General features: G+C 45.5%; 1 protein-coding gene across 1 annotated transcript in view; it reads left to right on the top strand.

Moving 5' to 3' along the window:
- bsnb (bassoon (presynaptic cytomatrix protein) b) overlaps nucleotides 1-16,880 on the top strand; it is a 766,513-nt gene that overhangs the window by 552,279 nt on the left and 197,354 nt on the right. Inside the window, exon 10 of the mRNA XM_072472164.1 lies at nucleotides 13,537-13,592. Within this exon, the coding sequence (XP_072328265.1) occupies nucleotides 13,537-13,577 (41 nt within the window). The 3' untranslated portion in view covers nucleotides 13,578-13,592. The remainder of the gene's footprint in view (nucleotides 1-13,536; nucleotides 13,593-16,880) is intronic.

Below are 16,880 nucleotides of genomic sequence, written 5' to 3'. Positions count from 1 at the left end.
GGACTTCTGACTCCTGACTCATAGAGTCACCCTGTTCCACAGACCCGGATGAAACTATGAAGACAACGCAATTACGTGGGTGCTGGAAATCTGAAATAAAACAGAACTTTTTGGAACTAATCATCAGGTCAGGAAGTGAGAGAAACAAAGTTAGAATTTGTTGTTAAATTAGGGGGTGGTGGTATTGTTACTGGACTAGTAACCCAGACACTCAGGGTAATGCTCTGGGGGCCCAGGTTCGAATCCCACCATGACAGATATTGAAATTCCAATTGAAAACATCTGGAATTAAAAGTCTAATGATGACCATGAAACCATTGCCAATTGTCGTAAAAAAAAACATCTGGTTCACTTATGTCCTTTAAGGAAGGAAATCTGTCATCCTTGCCATGTGACTCCAGACCCACAGAAATGTGGTTGACTCTTAACTGTCCTCTGAAATGGCCAAGCAACCACTCACTTCAAGGGCAGTTAGGGATGGGGAATAAATGCTGGCCCAGCCTGTGACAACCACATCCCCTGACCGAAAAAAATAAAATTCAGGTCTATGGCCTTTCATCATCTGCAAGATGCTGGACATGCAATAAATCAAATCCGCCAGGGATAGAGTAGCTTCATATAGTGCACTTGAGCTGAAGGCTGAAGAGACCAATCCGTGACAGACAGGTTCTGCCGCAATTGCCGCACATTATCAGGTGTCCTTGTGGGTTGTTGTGTTCAGTGTTGATACCTATTGACAGGTTGTTGTAGTCACTGATCATCATGGTGGCACATACCGGTCCACAGGTGATGTCACCAATTTCATTGGTCATCAGCTAGTGTCTCCCAGGTGCGAGAACCAATGTTTCGGACCTTCATGTCACACTTCCAAGCATCCTTGAAGCGGAGCGAAGAGTCGTCTGGCTCCGGCAACCTCTGCATACTTTGGGCATGCAACCATCCTCCACATGTGCCCAAGTTAGTGAAGCCACCCCTGCTTGATGAGTGCCAACTTATTTGGGAGATTTACCTTTGAGAAGACTGCCATATTTGCGATTTTGTCCTTCCACAAAATGCACTGAGTGTGCCCCAAACAGTAAAAATGGAAGTTGTTGAGTTTCCTTTCTTGAGAGCTGTTGCTCAACCATGTTTTACTGCCAAACAACAAGCAGCTGAGAGCACAGGCCTCATATACCAACATTTTCATCCTAAGAATCAGCTTGAAGTTGTTGCGTGTACATTTTGTGAGTTGGCCAAAAGTGGTAGCTGCTTTCCCTATGCGTGTATTGAGTTCTGCATCAAGGGACAGATTGCCCAAGGTAGATGAATTTGCCAAATCCTTCCAGCAGGTTGTTATTTAGTGTGATCAAGGTCAGAGAGATGTGACACCCTGTCTAATAGCCATGGATTTCTTGATGCATATAGTCAGGGAGAACAAGTTGCAGACATGGAACTGGTTATCTGCATACTAGGTCAGCAATCCGAAAGTGAAGACAAAGTACAGCATATCAAAATATAGCCACGATAATCATTCAGACAATCTCTGAATCTTTGCAGTCAAATTCCTGTGTTGACAACCTACATAGCGTTATCGGTGTCGAGAGATTCTCTGATCAAGTTCTGCCATAGTTCTGTTTTTGCTTTCGGCCTGCATAGACTGTCGCTCGTTATCTGACCTAGGATGTAGGTGAACTCATTCAGTATCTGCAGGGAAGGCAAAGGTCGATAGTATGGAGAAAAAAAAACCAAAGTGGGGGGTAGGACACAGCCTGATTCCCTACAATCTTCACCCTGAAACTGTCACAGGTAGTTCCATCAAACGGTACAGTACAGCACATGTTGTCATGAAAGGAACGGATGAGACTGCGTAAGTTTGGACAGCCAATTTTATCCCCAAATACTTGTGAAGTTCTGCCCCACTGATTATTTTATGTATAAGGACAGCAGTCTTCTCAGAGGCAGCTAACACTTTTTGGGCCCCGCGCTCTCTCTGTTTGCAGGGGCCCCACATCACACCCTGCCCCCTGGTGACATTGAGGCACCCCGCCCCCTGGTGAAGCTGAGCCCTGCCCCGGGTGAGCTTGAGCCCTGCCCCCGGCGATATGGAGCCCCACCTACAAGTGCACCTCATCATGTTGCTCCCCAGCCCTCATTCTCTCAGCCCTGCTGCCTGGTTGGTCTCCGGCTATGGATGTGTCACCTGCTCCTGCTGGCTGCTGCTCTCGGATTCCCCTAGACACAACGCCAGCGCTTGCCTGGCCTTCTTCGCACCTCCCAATTGCTGCTCTGCTCACCTCTTGGCTCTCGCTCAGGTGGCCGGGCCACAAGCCTCGTTAACCACTGCCTGGCTGGCTGCTGCTGCTGGCTATGTGTCCTGGTGGCCTCTGTTCTTTTTGGTTGGTTGCCCGCACGCCCAACCAGCCTCCTCAACTCCGATGTGGCGTTCGAGAGTTGCCCCGCTGGTCCCTTCGATGGCCGTTGGCAAGCTTCGCCTCCGCGCCTTGCTGATGGTTTTGTAGGCTCGTACGCCAATGTCAGGTCGGCAACCTCATTTTCACTAAGGTTGCCCCCCTGACCACATGCCAGAAACCTGGCTGCTGTTTTGCACCTTTACTAAATGAAAGTTAAGAAACTTCACACCAATTCAGGAGATCCAAGGGCGGCATGTGGCCCAGTGGTTAGCACCAGGACTGCGGCACTGAGGACCCGGGTCCAAATCCTGGCCCTGGGTCACTGTCCATGTGGACTTTGCACATTCTCCCCATGTCTGCGTGGGTTTCACCCCCACAACCCAAAGATGTGCAGGTTAAGTGGATTGGCCACACTAAATTGCCCCTTAATTGGAAAAAAAATAATTGGGTACTCTAAAATTATTTTTAAAAATTCAGGAGATCCATGTCTGAATGCTCTAAGTCTCCACCGCCTCTCAACATCTGGCAGATGTTTTCCCACTCTAAAGGGGCGTTCTGTCAATCAGCCTGATGTTGTTCTGTCTTGCCTGCTGATAGGCTTCTGAGTATTTCAACAAATTTAGAGCTACCAAGGCTCTTATTGGTGTTCCCACCACAAAAGTCACCTCTCTGTATGTCTTCCCCCCCCCCCCTCATTGGCCAGAGCCCCACGCTGCAGCACTGTGTTTCATTGAAAGTCCGCCTCTGGGTCTTTTTCAGCATTCGTCTTCAGTTTGTTCTCAGTGGGAGGCTTTATTGAACTGATTTTAAGATGTCTGCCTCCAGAGGCAGCTTCATGGCAGTCACATGACTGCAGAAAGAGAGATGTATCAGTGAGACTGGTTACATTTCCATTTCATATCGAATAAAAGATACAAATATCCCCCTTTTTCATGCGAACAAAAGACACATTGCATGATCCTGTGTGACTGTGAGTTACCCAATGTGAGTTACCACTGTACATCCACTGTTCTCATGCATTAACAACTGTTTGTTATGCTACAGCTACGGCACATGCTTTGCTCACACATGCTTTGCTCACACAGCCTTTAAATTGAGCAGGTCTTTTAATAGTCCATGCGCACGTTGACATTGGCTATACAACTGGGCAATGTCCTTGTCCGGAGAGTATTGTTACCTTAGCATTTGTTGCCTTGGTGACTGTTTTTGTTCCATTGCAGTTGTTGGGAACCGCTGAAATTTTTGCTAGCTGTGTACTCAGGACAGCTGGTGAGATCATTTCTCCCTGACCAGCCGATTGTGGTGAAGGAGCAGCTTCACTAGTTGAACAATGCCTTTGGTTGCACCTGCATATTTGCTTGTGTTTTTTCAATTCCCGCTTTGAGTTGCCAGAAGTGGAATTGAGGGTAATATTTCTCCCCTGATAAGTTTGTGTTGTCCCTGTAATTTGTTTATTTCAATCTTGCACAGTTCGGTTCATTGAAGACTTTAGTTTATCATGCATTTTCACTGGTATATACCCAGCTGGAATCTTGTCCTTCAAATCTTCCACTTCAACTCTGATCTGAACATTTCCCTGTAGAACTGAGGCATTTACCTTCAACTCATGCATTTCATTATACTGACATGGTCTGCAACCATCTTGTGGTTTACTTCAATATTGGGTTTCTCTCCCCGGGGTCTTCTGTCTGCATCTCTCTGGAGTCTTTTGTTTCCTTCTCTTACCAGCCCAAGCTTTAGACTTGCTCCAGCTGTGACGAGTAGCCATTGCATCCCATGAATGATCAGGAACTTGAGATCCTTCTTCTTGCGATTGCACTGGGCTGTCAGACTAATTTGTTCTCTCTGTATGAGTATCGTACCATCTCATAGTTTCAATCTTAATTTCAACGGCTTCATTTTTGGATCAGCATGTTGAACCAGTTCGTACAGATCTGCAAATGTCATTATGTGCATGATGCAACTGTGTTAATCTGACACTTCTTGTTCGCTTGATACTCTTCATCCACAGTCAAAACTGTTGTATTGTGTATAATTCTTGATCAGACTCACCTGCTGATATCTCACCCGTGGCCACCTGTGTAGGCTTGTTTTGCTTCTTTATGGCCAAGCACTTGTATGAGAACCAATCATGCTTCTTGCAGTTAAATCACAGCTTTCCCTATGCTGGACAAGTCTTCTTTTCCTTTGCATCCTACCTTTTGTCTGCGATTGCTCCGTTGTTTTGGCTTGGATTGTCTCTCATCATAATGTATCTCCTCTGCCACCCATATGCCATGTGCGAGATTCTCCGCAATCGGCGCGATGTCCGCCGACCGGCACCAAAAACGGTGCGAATCAGTCCAGCATCGCGCCTCCCCAAAGGTGCGGAATTCTCCGCATCTTGAGGGGCCGAGCCCTCACCTTGAGGGGCTAGGCCCGCGCCAGACTGATTTCCGCCCCGCCAGCTGGCGGGAAAGGGTTTGGTGTCCCGCCAGCTGGCGCGGAAATTACTTTGCTGTGCGGCGCATGCGTGGGAGCGTCAGCGGCCGCTCACGGCATCCCCGCGCATGCGCAGTGGAGGGGGTCTCTTCCGCCTCCGCCATGGTGGAGACCATGGCGAAGGCGGAAAGAAAAGAGTGCCCCCACGGCACAGGCCCGCCCGCGGATCGGTGGGCCCCGATCGCAGGCCAGGCCACCATGGGGGCAACCCCCGGGGCCAGATCGTCCCGCGCCCCCCCAGGACTCCGGAGCCCGCCCGTGCCGCCTTGTCCCACCGGTAAGAGAGGTGGTTTGATTCTCGCCGGTGGGACAGGCATTCCAGCAGCGGGACTTCGGCCCATCACGGGCCGGAGAATCGCCGGGGGGGGGGGGGCCCGCCAACAGGCGCAGCGCGATTCCCACCCCCGCCGAATATCCGGTGCCGGAGAATTCGGCAACCGGCGGGGGCGGGATTCACGCCAGCCCCCGGCGATTCTCCGACCCGGCGGGGGGTCGGAGAATCCCACCCCTGATGTTTTACAGCTTCTGCATTTTGATACACTTCTACCACTTTCTTTAGCATAGTTTCTCATCCTTCAGTAGACTTGCTCTCATTGAGGGATCTCTCGTTTTGCCATTCTAAGTGGAAAAACTTTCAGTTTTGCCACATATAACCATTCATTTCAATTGGAGATGGGAGTATAAAACATACTGCAGCCATTTTCACTCTCTCAGTAATTTACTTGCAGTCTTTTTTTTCCATTTCTTTTGTCTTTTCCTTAGTCCATTTGGAACAGCTGTCTGCAAATTTGAACAGTTGTGTGTGCCTTAGCTGACTCTTCTCTCTGCAGCCACTGTTTCACTTGTAAACTGTGTGTGCTTTTCTTTTTTTTAAAAAAATATTTTATTGGAGGGAATGTCAAATACATACAGATCAGAAATGTGCAAACAACAACAGCAATAGTAAACCATACACAATTAACATTATTCTCCCCTTTCGCCCCCCCCTTTTTTTTTTACACTCAGCACTCCAAAACCCAAAGAACCCCATCCCCGCTGACCTGTTAATATCCCTTAAAGAAGTCGATAAACAGCCTCCATCTTGTGGAGAACCCCTCCTCCCTCCTTCGAACTTTATTTTTTCTAGGAGGAACTTTGCCAAGTCGCTCACCTTTCGGCCACTCCAAGTCCTTCCAGCACAGCAAGATCTGCCCCTGGGCTATCAGAGAGGCAAAAACTACAACATCAGCCTCTTTCTCCGCCATACACTCCCGAATACTCCAACACGCCAAATACCACCATCCACTTGCTCAGTGCCACCTCCACTCCCACAATAATCGACATTACGTTAGCAAACTCTTTCCAGAACCCCTCCAACCTCTGACATGCCCAAAACACACGGACATGGTTCGGCAGACTCCCTGCACACTGCCCACACCATTCTAGACCCTGTCATATGAGCCCTGTGCACCACCTTAAACTGTATAAGATTCAATCTTGCACACAACGAGGATGAGTTTTCCTCTGCAGATCCTCACTCCACACTCCAGCTTGCATCTCACCCCCCCCCCCCCAACTCCTCCTGCCACTTGTGCCGGACCTCCTCCATTGTAGCCCCCTCCCTCTTCATCAATTCCCCATATATATCTGACATCTTTCCCTCATCTATCTCATCCTCGGGCAGCAGCATGTCCCGTAACGCTGGAGGTGGCAGCTGCAAGAACAAACGCACCTCCTTCTGCGAGAAGTCCCTCACCTGCAGGTAGATGAACCCATTCCCCTTCGGATGCAAGTACACATCCTCAAGCTCCTCCAATTTTGGAACTTACCCCCACAAACAGGTCCTGGAAATACTCTATCCCCAACCCTGAAACCTTGCATCCTACCCTGCTGGAACAAACCTGTGGTTGCCACAAATAGTCTTCCATCCTACAGTGCTGTCGACATTGATTCCACACCCTCAATGCTGATACTACCGCCGGGCTTGTGGAGTACCTGGCCTATGAGAATGGAAGAGGTGCCAACAATAGCTCCCTCAGACTGGTCCCTTTTTTAAAAAAATAATTTTTATTCAAAATTTTTCACAGATTATCACAACAGAAAAATAGAACCCCCCCCTTTACACAAATAATAAAACAACAAGAACAAAAGTGCATAAATAAACCTTAAACAGTAAACAATAGTGCATCCCCTACTAGACACAAACTCGCACCCTCCCCCCCCCCCCGGGTTGCTGCTGCTGCTGACCATCTCCTAACGCTCCGCCAGGAAGTCTAGGAATGGCTGCCACCGCCTGAAGAACACTTGCACAGATCCCCTTAAGGCAAATTTCACCTTCTCCAATTTAATAAACCCTGCCATGTCGTTAATCCAGGATTCCACACTTGGGGGCCTCGCATCCTTCCACTGAAGCAGAATCCTTCGCCGGGCTACCAGGGTCGCAAAGGCCAGAATACCGGCCTCTTTCGCCTCCTGCACTCCCGGCTCGTTCGACACCCCAAATATTGCGAGCCCCCAGCTAGGCCTAACCCTGGAATTCACTACCCTTGACACCGTCCTCGCTACGCCCCTCCAGAACTCCTCCAACGCTGGACATGCCCAGAACTTGTGGGTGTGGTTTGCTGGGCTCCCCGAACACCTTGCACATCTGTCCTCACTCCCAAAAAACCGGCTTAGCCTTGCCCCGGTCATGTGCGCCCTGTGCAGCATCTTAAATTGTATCAGGCTGAACCTCGCGCAAGAGGAGGAAGAGTTTACCCTTCCCAGGGCATCCACCCACATAACCTCGTCGATCTCCTCCCCCAGCTCCTCCTCCCACTTACCTTTTAACTCCTCCGCCGAGGCCTCCTCCTCCTCCTGCATCACCTGATAAGTTGCCGAGATCCTACCCTCTCCAACCCACCCCCCGAAAGCACCCTGTCCTGGACCCTGCACGCCGGCAGCAGCGGAAACCACACCACCTGTCGCCTAACAAACGCCCTTACCTGCATATATCTGAAAGCATTTCCAGGGGGGAGCCCATATTCTTCCTCCATCTCCCCAAGTCTTGCAAACTTCCCGTCTATGAACAGGTCCCCCATCCTCCTAATATCTGCCCTGTGCCAACTCAGGAACCCCCCATCCATTTTCCCCGGGACAAACCGATGGTTCCCCCGTATCGGGGACCACACCAAAGCCCCCACCTCCCCCCTGTGGCATCTCCATTGCCCACAGACCAGGAAAGGGGGATTGAAATACCTGGGGGATCAGGTGGCTAGGAGCTGGGGGGCCCTGCATTAGCTCAATTTAACAAGGCTGGTGGAGAAAATGGAGGAGGAGTTCAAAAGGTGGGATATGCTGCCGCATTCCCTGGCGGGTAGGGTGCAGTCGGTTAAAATGACAGTGCTCCCGAGATTTTTTTTTGTTTCAGTGCCTCCCCATCCTGATTCCCCAGGCCTTCTTTAAGCGGGTTAACAGGAGTATTATGGGGTTCGTATGGGCGAAGAAGACCTCGAGGGTGAGAAGGAAGTTCTTGGAGCGGAGTAGGGACAGGGGGGGGTTAGCATTGCCAAACATATGTGGGTACTATTGGGCTGCCAACGTGGCAATGATACGTAAGTGGGTAATGAAGGGGGAGGGGGTGGCGTGGAAGAGGCTGGAGATGGCGTCCTGTGTGGGCACGAGCCTGGGGGCGCTGGTAACGGCACTTCTGCCGCTTCCTCCGACGAGGTACACCACGAGCCCGGTGCGATACGAGCCCCAGCACCATCTTGTTCACCGTCATCTTTACCGTCTGGACCCTTCGAGCCAGTGAGAAAGGCAACACATCCCACCTCTTAAAGTCCTCTTTCATTCCCTCCACCAGCTTTGCCAGATTCAACTTGTGCAGCTGGGCCCAGCGTATATCCCAAGATAACGAAAGCTCGCCTCTACCAACTAAAACGGCAACCTCCTTAAACAACCCCCTGTACCTGGGCGTTGATCGGGAATACCTCACTTTTCCCCTTATTGAGATTATACCCTGCAAAGAGACTGAACTCCCCAAAGATCCGCATAATCCTGCTGGTCTCAACCATCCCTGCTGACAGTGCCTTGTCCAGGACAAACAAAATCAATCCGGGAGTACCCCCTGTTGACATGCAAAAAGAACAAACGTTCCTTCACCCTTGGCCTCTCAAACCACCACGGATCTGCTGCCCCCATTCGCTTCCAAACTCCCAACAAACCTTTCACCATTGCCGACACCCTGATAGATCTGGGATACGACCAGTCCAGCCGAGGATCTAGCACCATATTAAAATCCCCCCCCATAATCAGTCAGACATATCCAGGTTGGAATCTTTGCCAGGATCGCTTCATAAACTCTACATCGTCCCAATTTGGAAATCAATGTTCACCAGCACCACCGGCCCCCTCCAACCTCCTGCTCACCATCACAAATCTATTCTCAGGGTCTGCCACTATGTACCCCACTGCATAGGACACCCACTTATTAACCAGCACTGCAACCCCCTCATCTTCATATCCAGCCCCGAATGAAACACCTGACCCATGCATCCCTTCCTTTTTTCAGACTCTAATCCATCATCTTCAATGAATCTCTTGCAAAAACACAACGTCCATCTTCAAACTCCTCAAATGCGCACATATATGTGGCCTCTTAACTGGTCCATTTAATCCCTGAACGTTCATGAAATCAACCGTGTCGGGGGAATCCCTGCTCTCTCTTCCCCGCCCCGTCCGTCCGTCAGCTATATCTCCATTTTAACCAGCTCCCTCACATCCACACCCTGGCCTCCTTTGGGCCTCCCTAAGGTGTCCGCTGCCATCACCCCTTAAGCCACTGCCCCACATCATCTCCTCCCACATCAGCACTCCCCGCCACCCCTAACAGAGAAAAAGAGAAAGAAAACTACCCTCCCAAACAACCAATCGATCCTTACTTCACTCCCGTTAACATGTCTATCCGCTAGCATGGTGGCTCCCACTGCCTTCCTCCAACCCCACCTTAGCCACGTCTTCTGAGGCCTCCCGCCTTTGCTGCCGGAACTTGGCGGTCAAAAACTCAACCAACTGCTCCGTTGACCACTGAACAGACAACGATGCCACTGAGCTCTCCACCATTTTTACTTCTACCACACTCCTCGAAAGATCCTGGTCTGACTGTTGCCTCTTTTCAATTGCACAGCTTGTTTGACAGGGCTGAGACATGCTCACCCAAAGGAGGATCCTTAGTTCTGTCTGTTCCTGTACTTTATACCAGCCAACACTCCCATGAACGGGTAACAAGGACCAAACAATTCCCCCTCAAGCAGGAGCCACCAAATGTGCAACCACTCACTCTATGGCCACGACCCAAAGTCCCGTTTGTGCTTTTCTTTAGTCTGTTTTTATCAGCAGCTTTGCTGCAGTGACTTCTCTACGTCATTTCCACGGTTCAAAAATCTATTTTTTCTCCATTTCTGTGCATCCTGTTTCATGTATAAGGGCATCAGTCATCTTCAGTGTGTTTTCAATGAGAGGTTTTCTTGAACTGGCCTTAAGATGGCTGCCTATAGAGATAGCCTCATGGCATTGTCACATGATTGAGAGAAGCCATATGTGACAATCAGATTGGTTACATTTCAAAATCCAAATCCTCTTTTTCATATTCAACAAATGATACAAACGCTGATGGTGTTTAATTCTTTATCAAGATCTACAAAAGTAAGATAAAGAGGTCTTTCCTGTTCTTGCACTTCTCTTGTTGTTGCTATATGGAAAAGTTCATGTCCATTCTTGCTCTGCCAGCACAAAACCGCACTGTGCTTCTGGATACACATGCTTTGCAAGTAGATGGAGTCTTTCAAACATGACCACTATGAAGACCTTCCCAGTGATGCTGAGGACTTTTCATCAGAAGTGGATAAAGTTAGAGAGGAAATAGATTTTAAGCAATTACAGAGACAGAGAGAGAGTGGAATGTCAGAATGATTAAATGGTAAAACAGATGATGGCACAAGGCAAAAGGACATGGTCATTGAGCAAGTAAAGAATTAAAATAGGGGTCTGTAGAAGGTGTAAATGGAAAATGGGCTTTACATCACCTATTTAATCAGTACTGAGAATATATTGGGTAAATACTCTGATCCCTGTAAAATTAAAGTGGAAATCCAAAATATATGTCTGTTCTTCAAATCTGCTTACTCTTCTATTGTTGGATGTACAGTTCAATGTGCTCAGGTATAATAGAAGATATTTAAAACATTCAATTGAGTTATGATATTTAAAACTTTTCATCATTTTGTTTACTATGTAACAAGTAGATTTGATTTTTATCTCTATATTGAAGCACGTTATGTGTGTATCAGTATTAAATTCTAAAGGTCCCCAATTACTAAAGAATGCACAACACAGGTATGTTCCCAAAGTTAACTGTTAAGAGTGAGTGATTTCCCTCTAATATTTTAATACATCATTGGTTGGTGACCAGAGATACATTCACCCTTTATTCTACTTTTTTTTATTGTGTATTTTTTCATTAATCCTTACTTCTCCCCAAAGGGGTTTCGGAGCTGCTATTATCAAATGGGAGGAACTGCTGGAAACATCTTGCTGTCCATTGTATTGTTTAGCAGAAACTACTCATGGATAAAAATAAATTTGTTACTGAAATAGCTTCACTGGATTTCTGCTATCTTCTGGGAATATTTATTCTGAAGACCTCAAGATACAAATAGGCCCTGGAATCATCCGAGAAATGAGTCTAAAATGTAAAGTTGCCGAGCTAAGTAAGCTTGGAATTCTTATAATGCAGAAATAGGAGCACAAGTAAACCATGTGGCCTCTCATGTCTGCTACACCATTCAATCATAACTGATCTTTTGCCTGAAATCTAATTTCCCATCCACTCTCCATGTCCGTTGATTCCCTCTGAGATCTGAAATTTTTCTATCCCAACCTTGAATGTATTCAAAGATTTACAACCCTCCAAGTGAAGACATTTTTCTCATCTCCGTCCGAAATGACTGGTCTCTTATCCTGAGGCTGTGCCCTTGTATTCTAGATTCCCAAGCCAGAGGAAAAAACCTCTCGGTGCCTAAACTGTAAAGTTCCTTCAGAAGAATGTAAAATACAGAAGAATCAGAAGCTATATCTGAGGTGTTGGCTAGCATAAATTCAGATCCAGGCATCTTGTGAGATGAATGCCTTGATCGCATTGGTGGTGAGCTGCACATGAGAAATGCGTGTCTGGATGTTCAATACGGAGCAGTCTCTGTTAATAATTGTCAATCTCAGTCTGCAAGACTACAGGGAAAATTATTAGTAGAACTGAAGGTTTAGAGATGCAGCACACTAGTGTAGTAGAATGCATAGGACATTTGGCAGTGACATTGAAGCTCCAGAATGGGAATTGTTCCACAGCCCAACATTTATATCTCGGTTTTACTAAACACTGAACTGTAACAAAATGAAGGCTCCACTACTTTGCCTGGCAAACTTGAAAAATCTTTCTCAGAAACTAATGAAAAACTTGGAGTTGTGCCAACTTTTCTTCTGTACTGTGTGCTTTGACTTAGTAATTCCAGTGATATATAATTCAGTTTGGATCCAAGCGTTGCTAGCCAACAACGAAAAGTGCGCACAATTTTGCTTAACCATCAAAGAACCCCATTCATCGATCCTAACACTAGAACTTTCATGAGACGTGCATCCTTTTTTTTTTAAAAGAGCATAATTATTTGCATTCATATATCATCTTTTATGAGCATCCAATGTCCCAAAGCACCTTGTAGCCAATGATGTACTTTTTCAGATATTGTCACTATTGTAATGTAGCAAACACAACACCCAATTTGCACACAAGCTCCCACAAACAGTGATGTGTTAATGATTAAATAATATGTTTTTTGTGGTGTTGATTGACTCATAAAACATGGCTAGGACACCAGGGACCATTCTTCTGCTCTTCAAATGTTCAAAGGTTTACCTCCAAGGAAGTGACACTTGGCCCATCATGCCCCTTTCAAAATAGTGCCAATAGGATCTTTTATAACGACCAGAGAGGGAAGCTGGGCCCTGTCTCATCTGATAAGACTGTACCTTTGACAGTATGTACTCCCTCAGTACTGCACTGGACTACCAGCTTAGATTGCGTACTCAAGTCCTATAGTGTTACTTGAACCTTTAACCTTCTGGCAGAGACACGAGTGCTACCAGCTGAGTCAGTCTTTCCGATATATTAAAATGTCTTCCCTCTCCACTGGGCATTAAAGCTAACATGACACTCCTTTGAATAAGAGCAGAGGAGTTACCCCGCTGTCTTGGCCAGTATTTATCCCCCATGATATATTTACGACATGATGCTTTATGAGTGCATTTGTGCCTGATTACAAAAGTATGGATATGTCTGTGATACTCAGATTAAAAGGCATATTTTGGTTTAAAACACTGTTCATTTTTTCAACTTTTCAAAGCATTACCACATTATTTTATTTATTAATCGCTAATTAATGCTCTTTCCAGCTAAAAGCACACACCAAACCCTGCACAATTTTCTTTTTTGATTGAAGTGGCATAAGGGGTAATTACACAGTCAGTGCAGACTGAAATATCTAATTATTATGTTGGACTTCTTCCAGTTTTAATGCCCACTGTTCATCATCTACTGTAGCTTATGGTTGAATGAAGAGAAAACTGAAGCTCTTATTTTTAAATCTTTCTACAGGCATCGCTTCTTTTGGCCGTAAATTAACTTCATTTTGGTGATCACGCTGCTTTAAGGTACGTGTTATGTGTCAGTTGGATAGAAATGAATGGCTTAGAGAAAGATTCATGTTGGTTTACTCCAGAATTCCATTTACAATAGAATTCATTTTATCATTGCAGTCCGCCATTTTACAGGGTAACATTGTGAAAAGAGTAAATCTCAATTTATCTATTAGATATTAGTCTCTTCATCCTGTTCTTCTAAGTGCAATGATTCCTCCTGAGATGGACTTCCTTGAGGCATTGATAGCCCTTTGGTGCCTCTGTCAATGTGCCTGATCTGTGTTAATTACCTGGAAGCAGAAATTCACTGGGCTGGTCAGATTCACAGATGGCAATACATGATTTGAAGGAAGGTGGGGGCTGCATGCAGGTAGAAACCGTCAAAAGACTAGACAATATTTGAAAGTGCGCAGAATTGTGGCAAATGAGATTAAATACAGTCGAATGCAAGATTTTATACATTGGAATAAAAAATGGGGTGCATTTTTAATGAATAAATTGAGAGAGAGAAAAGGCTGAAAGTAGATTCTACATAGACCCTGTCCAGTCATTTCTGGACAAAAATTAATAAAAACAAGCCAAATGCTGAGTTGCGTTACCAAACTCTGCACCACCCCATAAACATTTTACTTCTGGTCAGCACAGTGAAGAGAGAAACATCAAAGTCCGAGATGTGGAGTCGGAGAGACTGAATTATGAGGGATAGGCAGAAAACCATTGGCTTTTCAAATGGAGCTGACTTGGCAGAGAGGTTTTCTGATGCTAACTGAAAATGAAAATGTTAATTATTTCAATATATTTCATTTCTCATTATTTCATGACTATATGGGAAAGTAGCTCAAGATGGATAAAGAGTTGACTGAAAGATTGATTCATACCTGGAATGGTCCTCTGAGTAATGGTGGTGCAGAATAGACTTAGATGAGCTCAGTGGACTCCCTTACTGACTGTTTTGTTTCAAACCGGCTATGCTGTCAAAGATTCTCAAGTCGAAACACACCAAAATAGAGGATTGTTCAAGGGAGAGATTTGTTTGTTAATTATTTTGGTGGCACCTGCAAATAATAATTTATTTGGAGAATCTTCCGCGCCCACAGACATGTCAGCAGAAATTCTTGTGGACATGATGTGGGGGGAGAGAAACAGATCCCATCATGTATACCTGGGGCAAAGGCTCACTCTTATATCGTACGTTTTACTTTAGATGCTTTGCTCTCAGCCAGAGTTTCATTCCCAATAAGCAAGTTCTCCTTTAACCTGAATGGCCCTTTTTCCTGATGTTATGGGCCAGGGTTTAGAGAACCCCAAAGTGTATCATGGAGTTCACCTGACCCACAACGTTCAATAGATTGTGGTATGGGGAGCACACGGCCCACTCGACAGGTGTGGTACAGCAGAAATGGAAAAGTATTTTTTAAAGCAAAACAATGTTTATTCTATGAACTCAAGTTAACCTTTTTAAAACATACAGTGAACGTCTTAGCAACCATCAATTCAAATACAACCCCCAAAGAATACAACACTAAGTAATCCTTAAGAACTTCCCAAACAACAGCCAGAAGACAAAAGAAACACCTTTTAACAGAAGCACATCAGGTTTACATTCACTACTGAAATCATTTATAATTCCGAATTCACCAAATGATCAAGTGATAGTCTTTTCAAGGCAGAGAGATCAACAGTACACCTGCTTTGTTTGGCTTCAGCTCCAACACTGAAAATGAAACCAGAAAAACACAGACACACCCAAGCTTTTCTCAAAGTGAAACTAAAAAGCAGAGCCAGAGCTCAGCTCCACCCACACTCTGATATTACTGCAGTAATATGAGCAGCCAAACATTTCTTAAAGCGACATTCCCATAACACCTCCCCTCAAGAAAAAAAAAATGAACCATCAACTTCAAGATGGTTTCATTTTTCACCTTTTCACTATCCTTTAAGAAATGCACACCGTAAATATACTTTTTCGTTTCAAAAAAACAACACACGCAAACAGGTATAATAATATAGTCCATTTTGTTTCTTCTTCCTCCAAATGGAATCCTTCTCGATTGACAGTCTCTTTGAACAAGAAGGTCTCTGCACGATACATCCATTTCTCTATGCCTCGGCATGTGTCTTTAAAGTCAGATACTTTAGTTCAATCTGATCACAGAGTCCCTTGTAATTCTCCAACACAGGAGCATTGGTTATCACAGCTTTCAGGCAGTCAAATGCCTGTTGAAACTCCGCGGTCCATTGAAATTTTCGACGTTTCTTCAAGTCATTCAGTGGAGCAATCATGCCACAAAACCTGTGCACAAATGTTCGATCAAATCCACTCATGCCAAGAAATTGCATTATTTCCCTTCATCTTGAGGGTATTGAAAACTCCTCAATAACTATTAGTTTCACATCCCGTGTGACCATTCGACCCTGTCCGATTGTATGGCCAAGGAAAGTGACTCGGGCTTTTCCAAATTCACTTTTGGCTAGGTTTATCACCAAACCCGCCTCCTGAAGTCGATCGAATAACTCAATCAGATGTTTTAAATGTTCTTTCCATGTCTGGCTGAAAATTACCAGATCGTCAATGTATACCGCACAATTGGGTAATCCTGAAACAACTTTGTTAGTTAACCGTTGAAATGGAGCTGGGGCGTTTTTCATGCCAAATGGCATAACTTTGAATTGGTATATACCATCTGGAGTCACAAAAGCTGAAATCTCCTTCACCCTTTCGGATAAAGGTACCTGCCAGTAACCTTTAAGTAAATCCATCTTGGAAATAAAAGCTGATTGTCCCACTTTCTCAATGCAATCCTCCAAACGTGGGATAGGATAAGAGTCCGTTCTTGTAACTGCATTAATCTTTCTATAGTCCGCACACAACCGTTGGGTACCGTCTGGTTTAGGTACCATCACTATGGATGAGCTCCATTGGCTGCAACCCACTTCAATTATGCCATTTTTAAGCATACTCTCAATCCCTTTGTTAACCTGTGCCAATGTTAAAGGGTTAAGTCTATATGGATGTTGTTTGATTGGAGCAGCATTTCCCACATCTACATGTTTAGCCATTTAGTACATTCCAATTTATTTCTAAAAACTTGCCCATGTGGTATCAATAACTCTTTCAGGTCAGTCCGTTTTTCCTCTGGAAGGTAACTCAACAATTTATCCCAATTTTTAAGAACATCCTCTTTTTCCAATTTAATTTGAGGTATGTAAAATTCACAGTCATCTGGATTTGGTTCATCACTTTTGAGTTAGAATCATTAAAACCTCCTTTTTCTCTCCTCTTTCAAAGTAGCTTTTAAA

This window comes from Scyliorhinus torazame, chromosome 13, assembly GCF_047496885.1.
Source record: "Scyliorhinus torazame isolate Kashiwa2021f chromosome 13, sScyTor2.1, whole genome shotgun sequence".
NCBI lineage: Eukaryota > Metazoa > Chordata > Chondrichthyes > Carcharhiniformes > Scyliorhinidae > Scyliorhinus > Scyliorhinus torazame.
The sequence above is the reverse complement of the archived record's forward strand: the minus strand, read 5'-3'. Positions and strand labels throughout refer to the sequence as shown.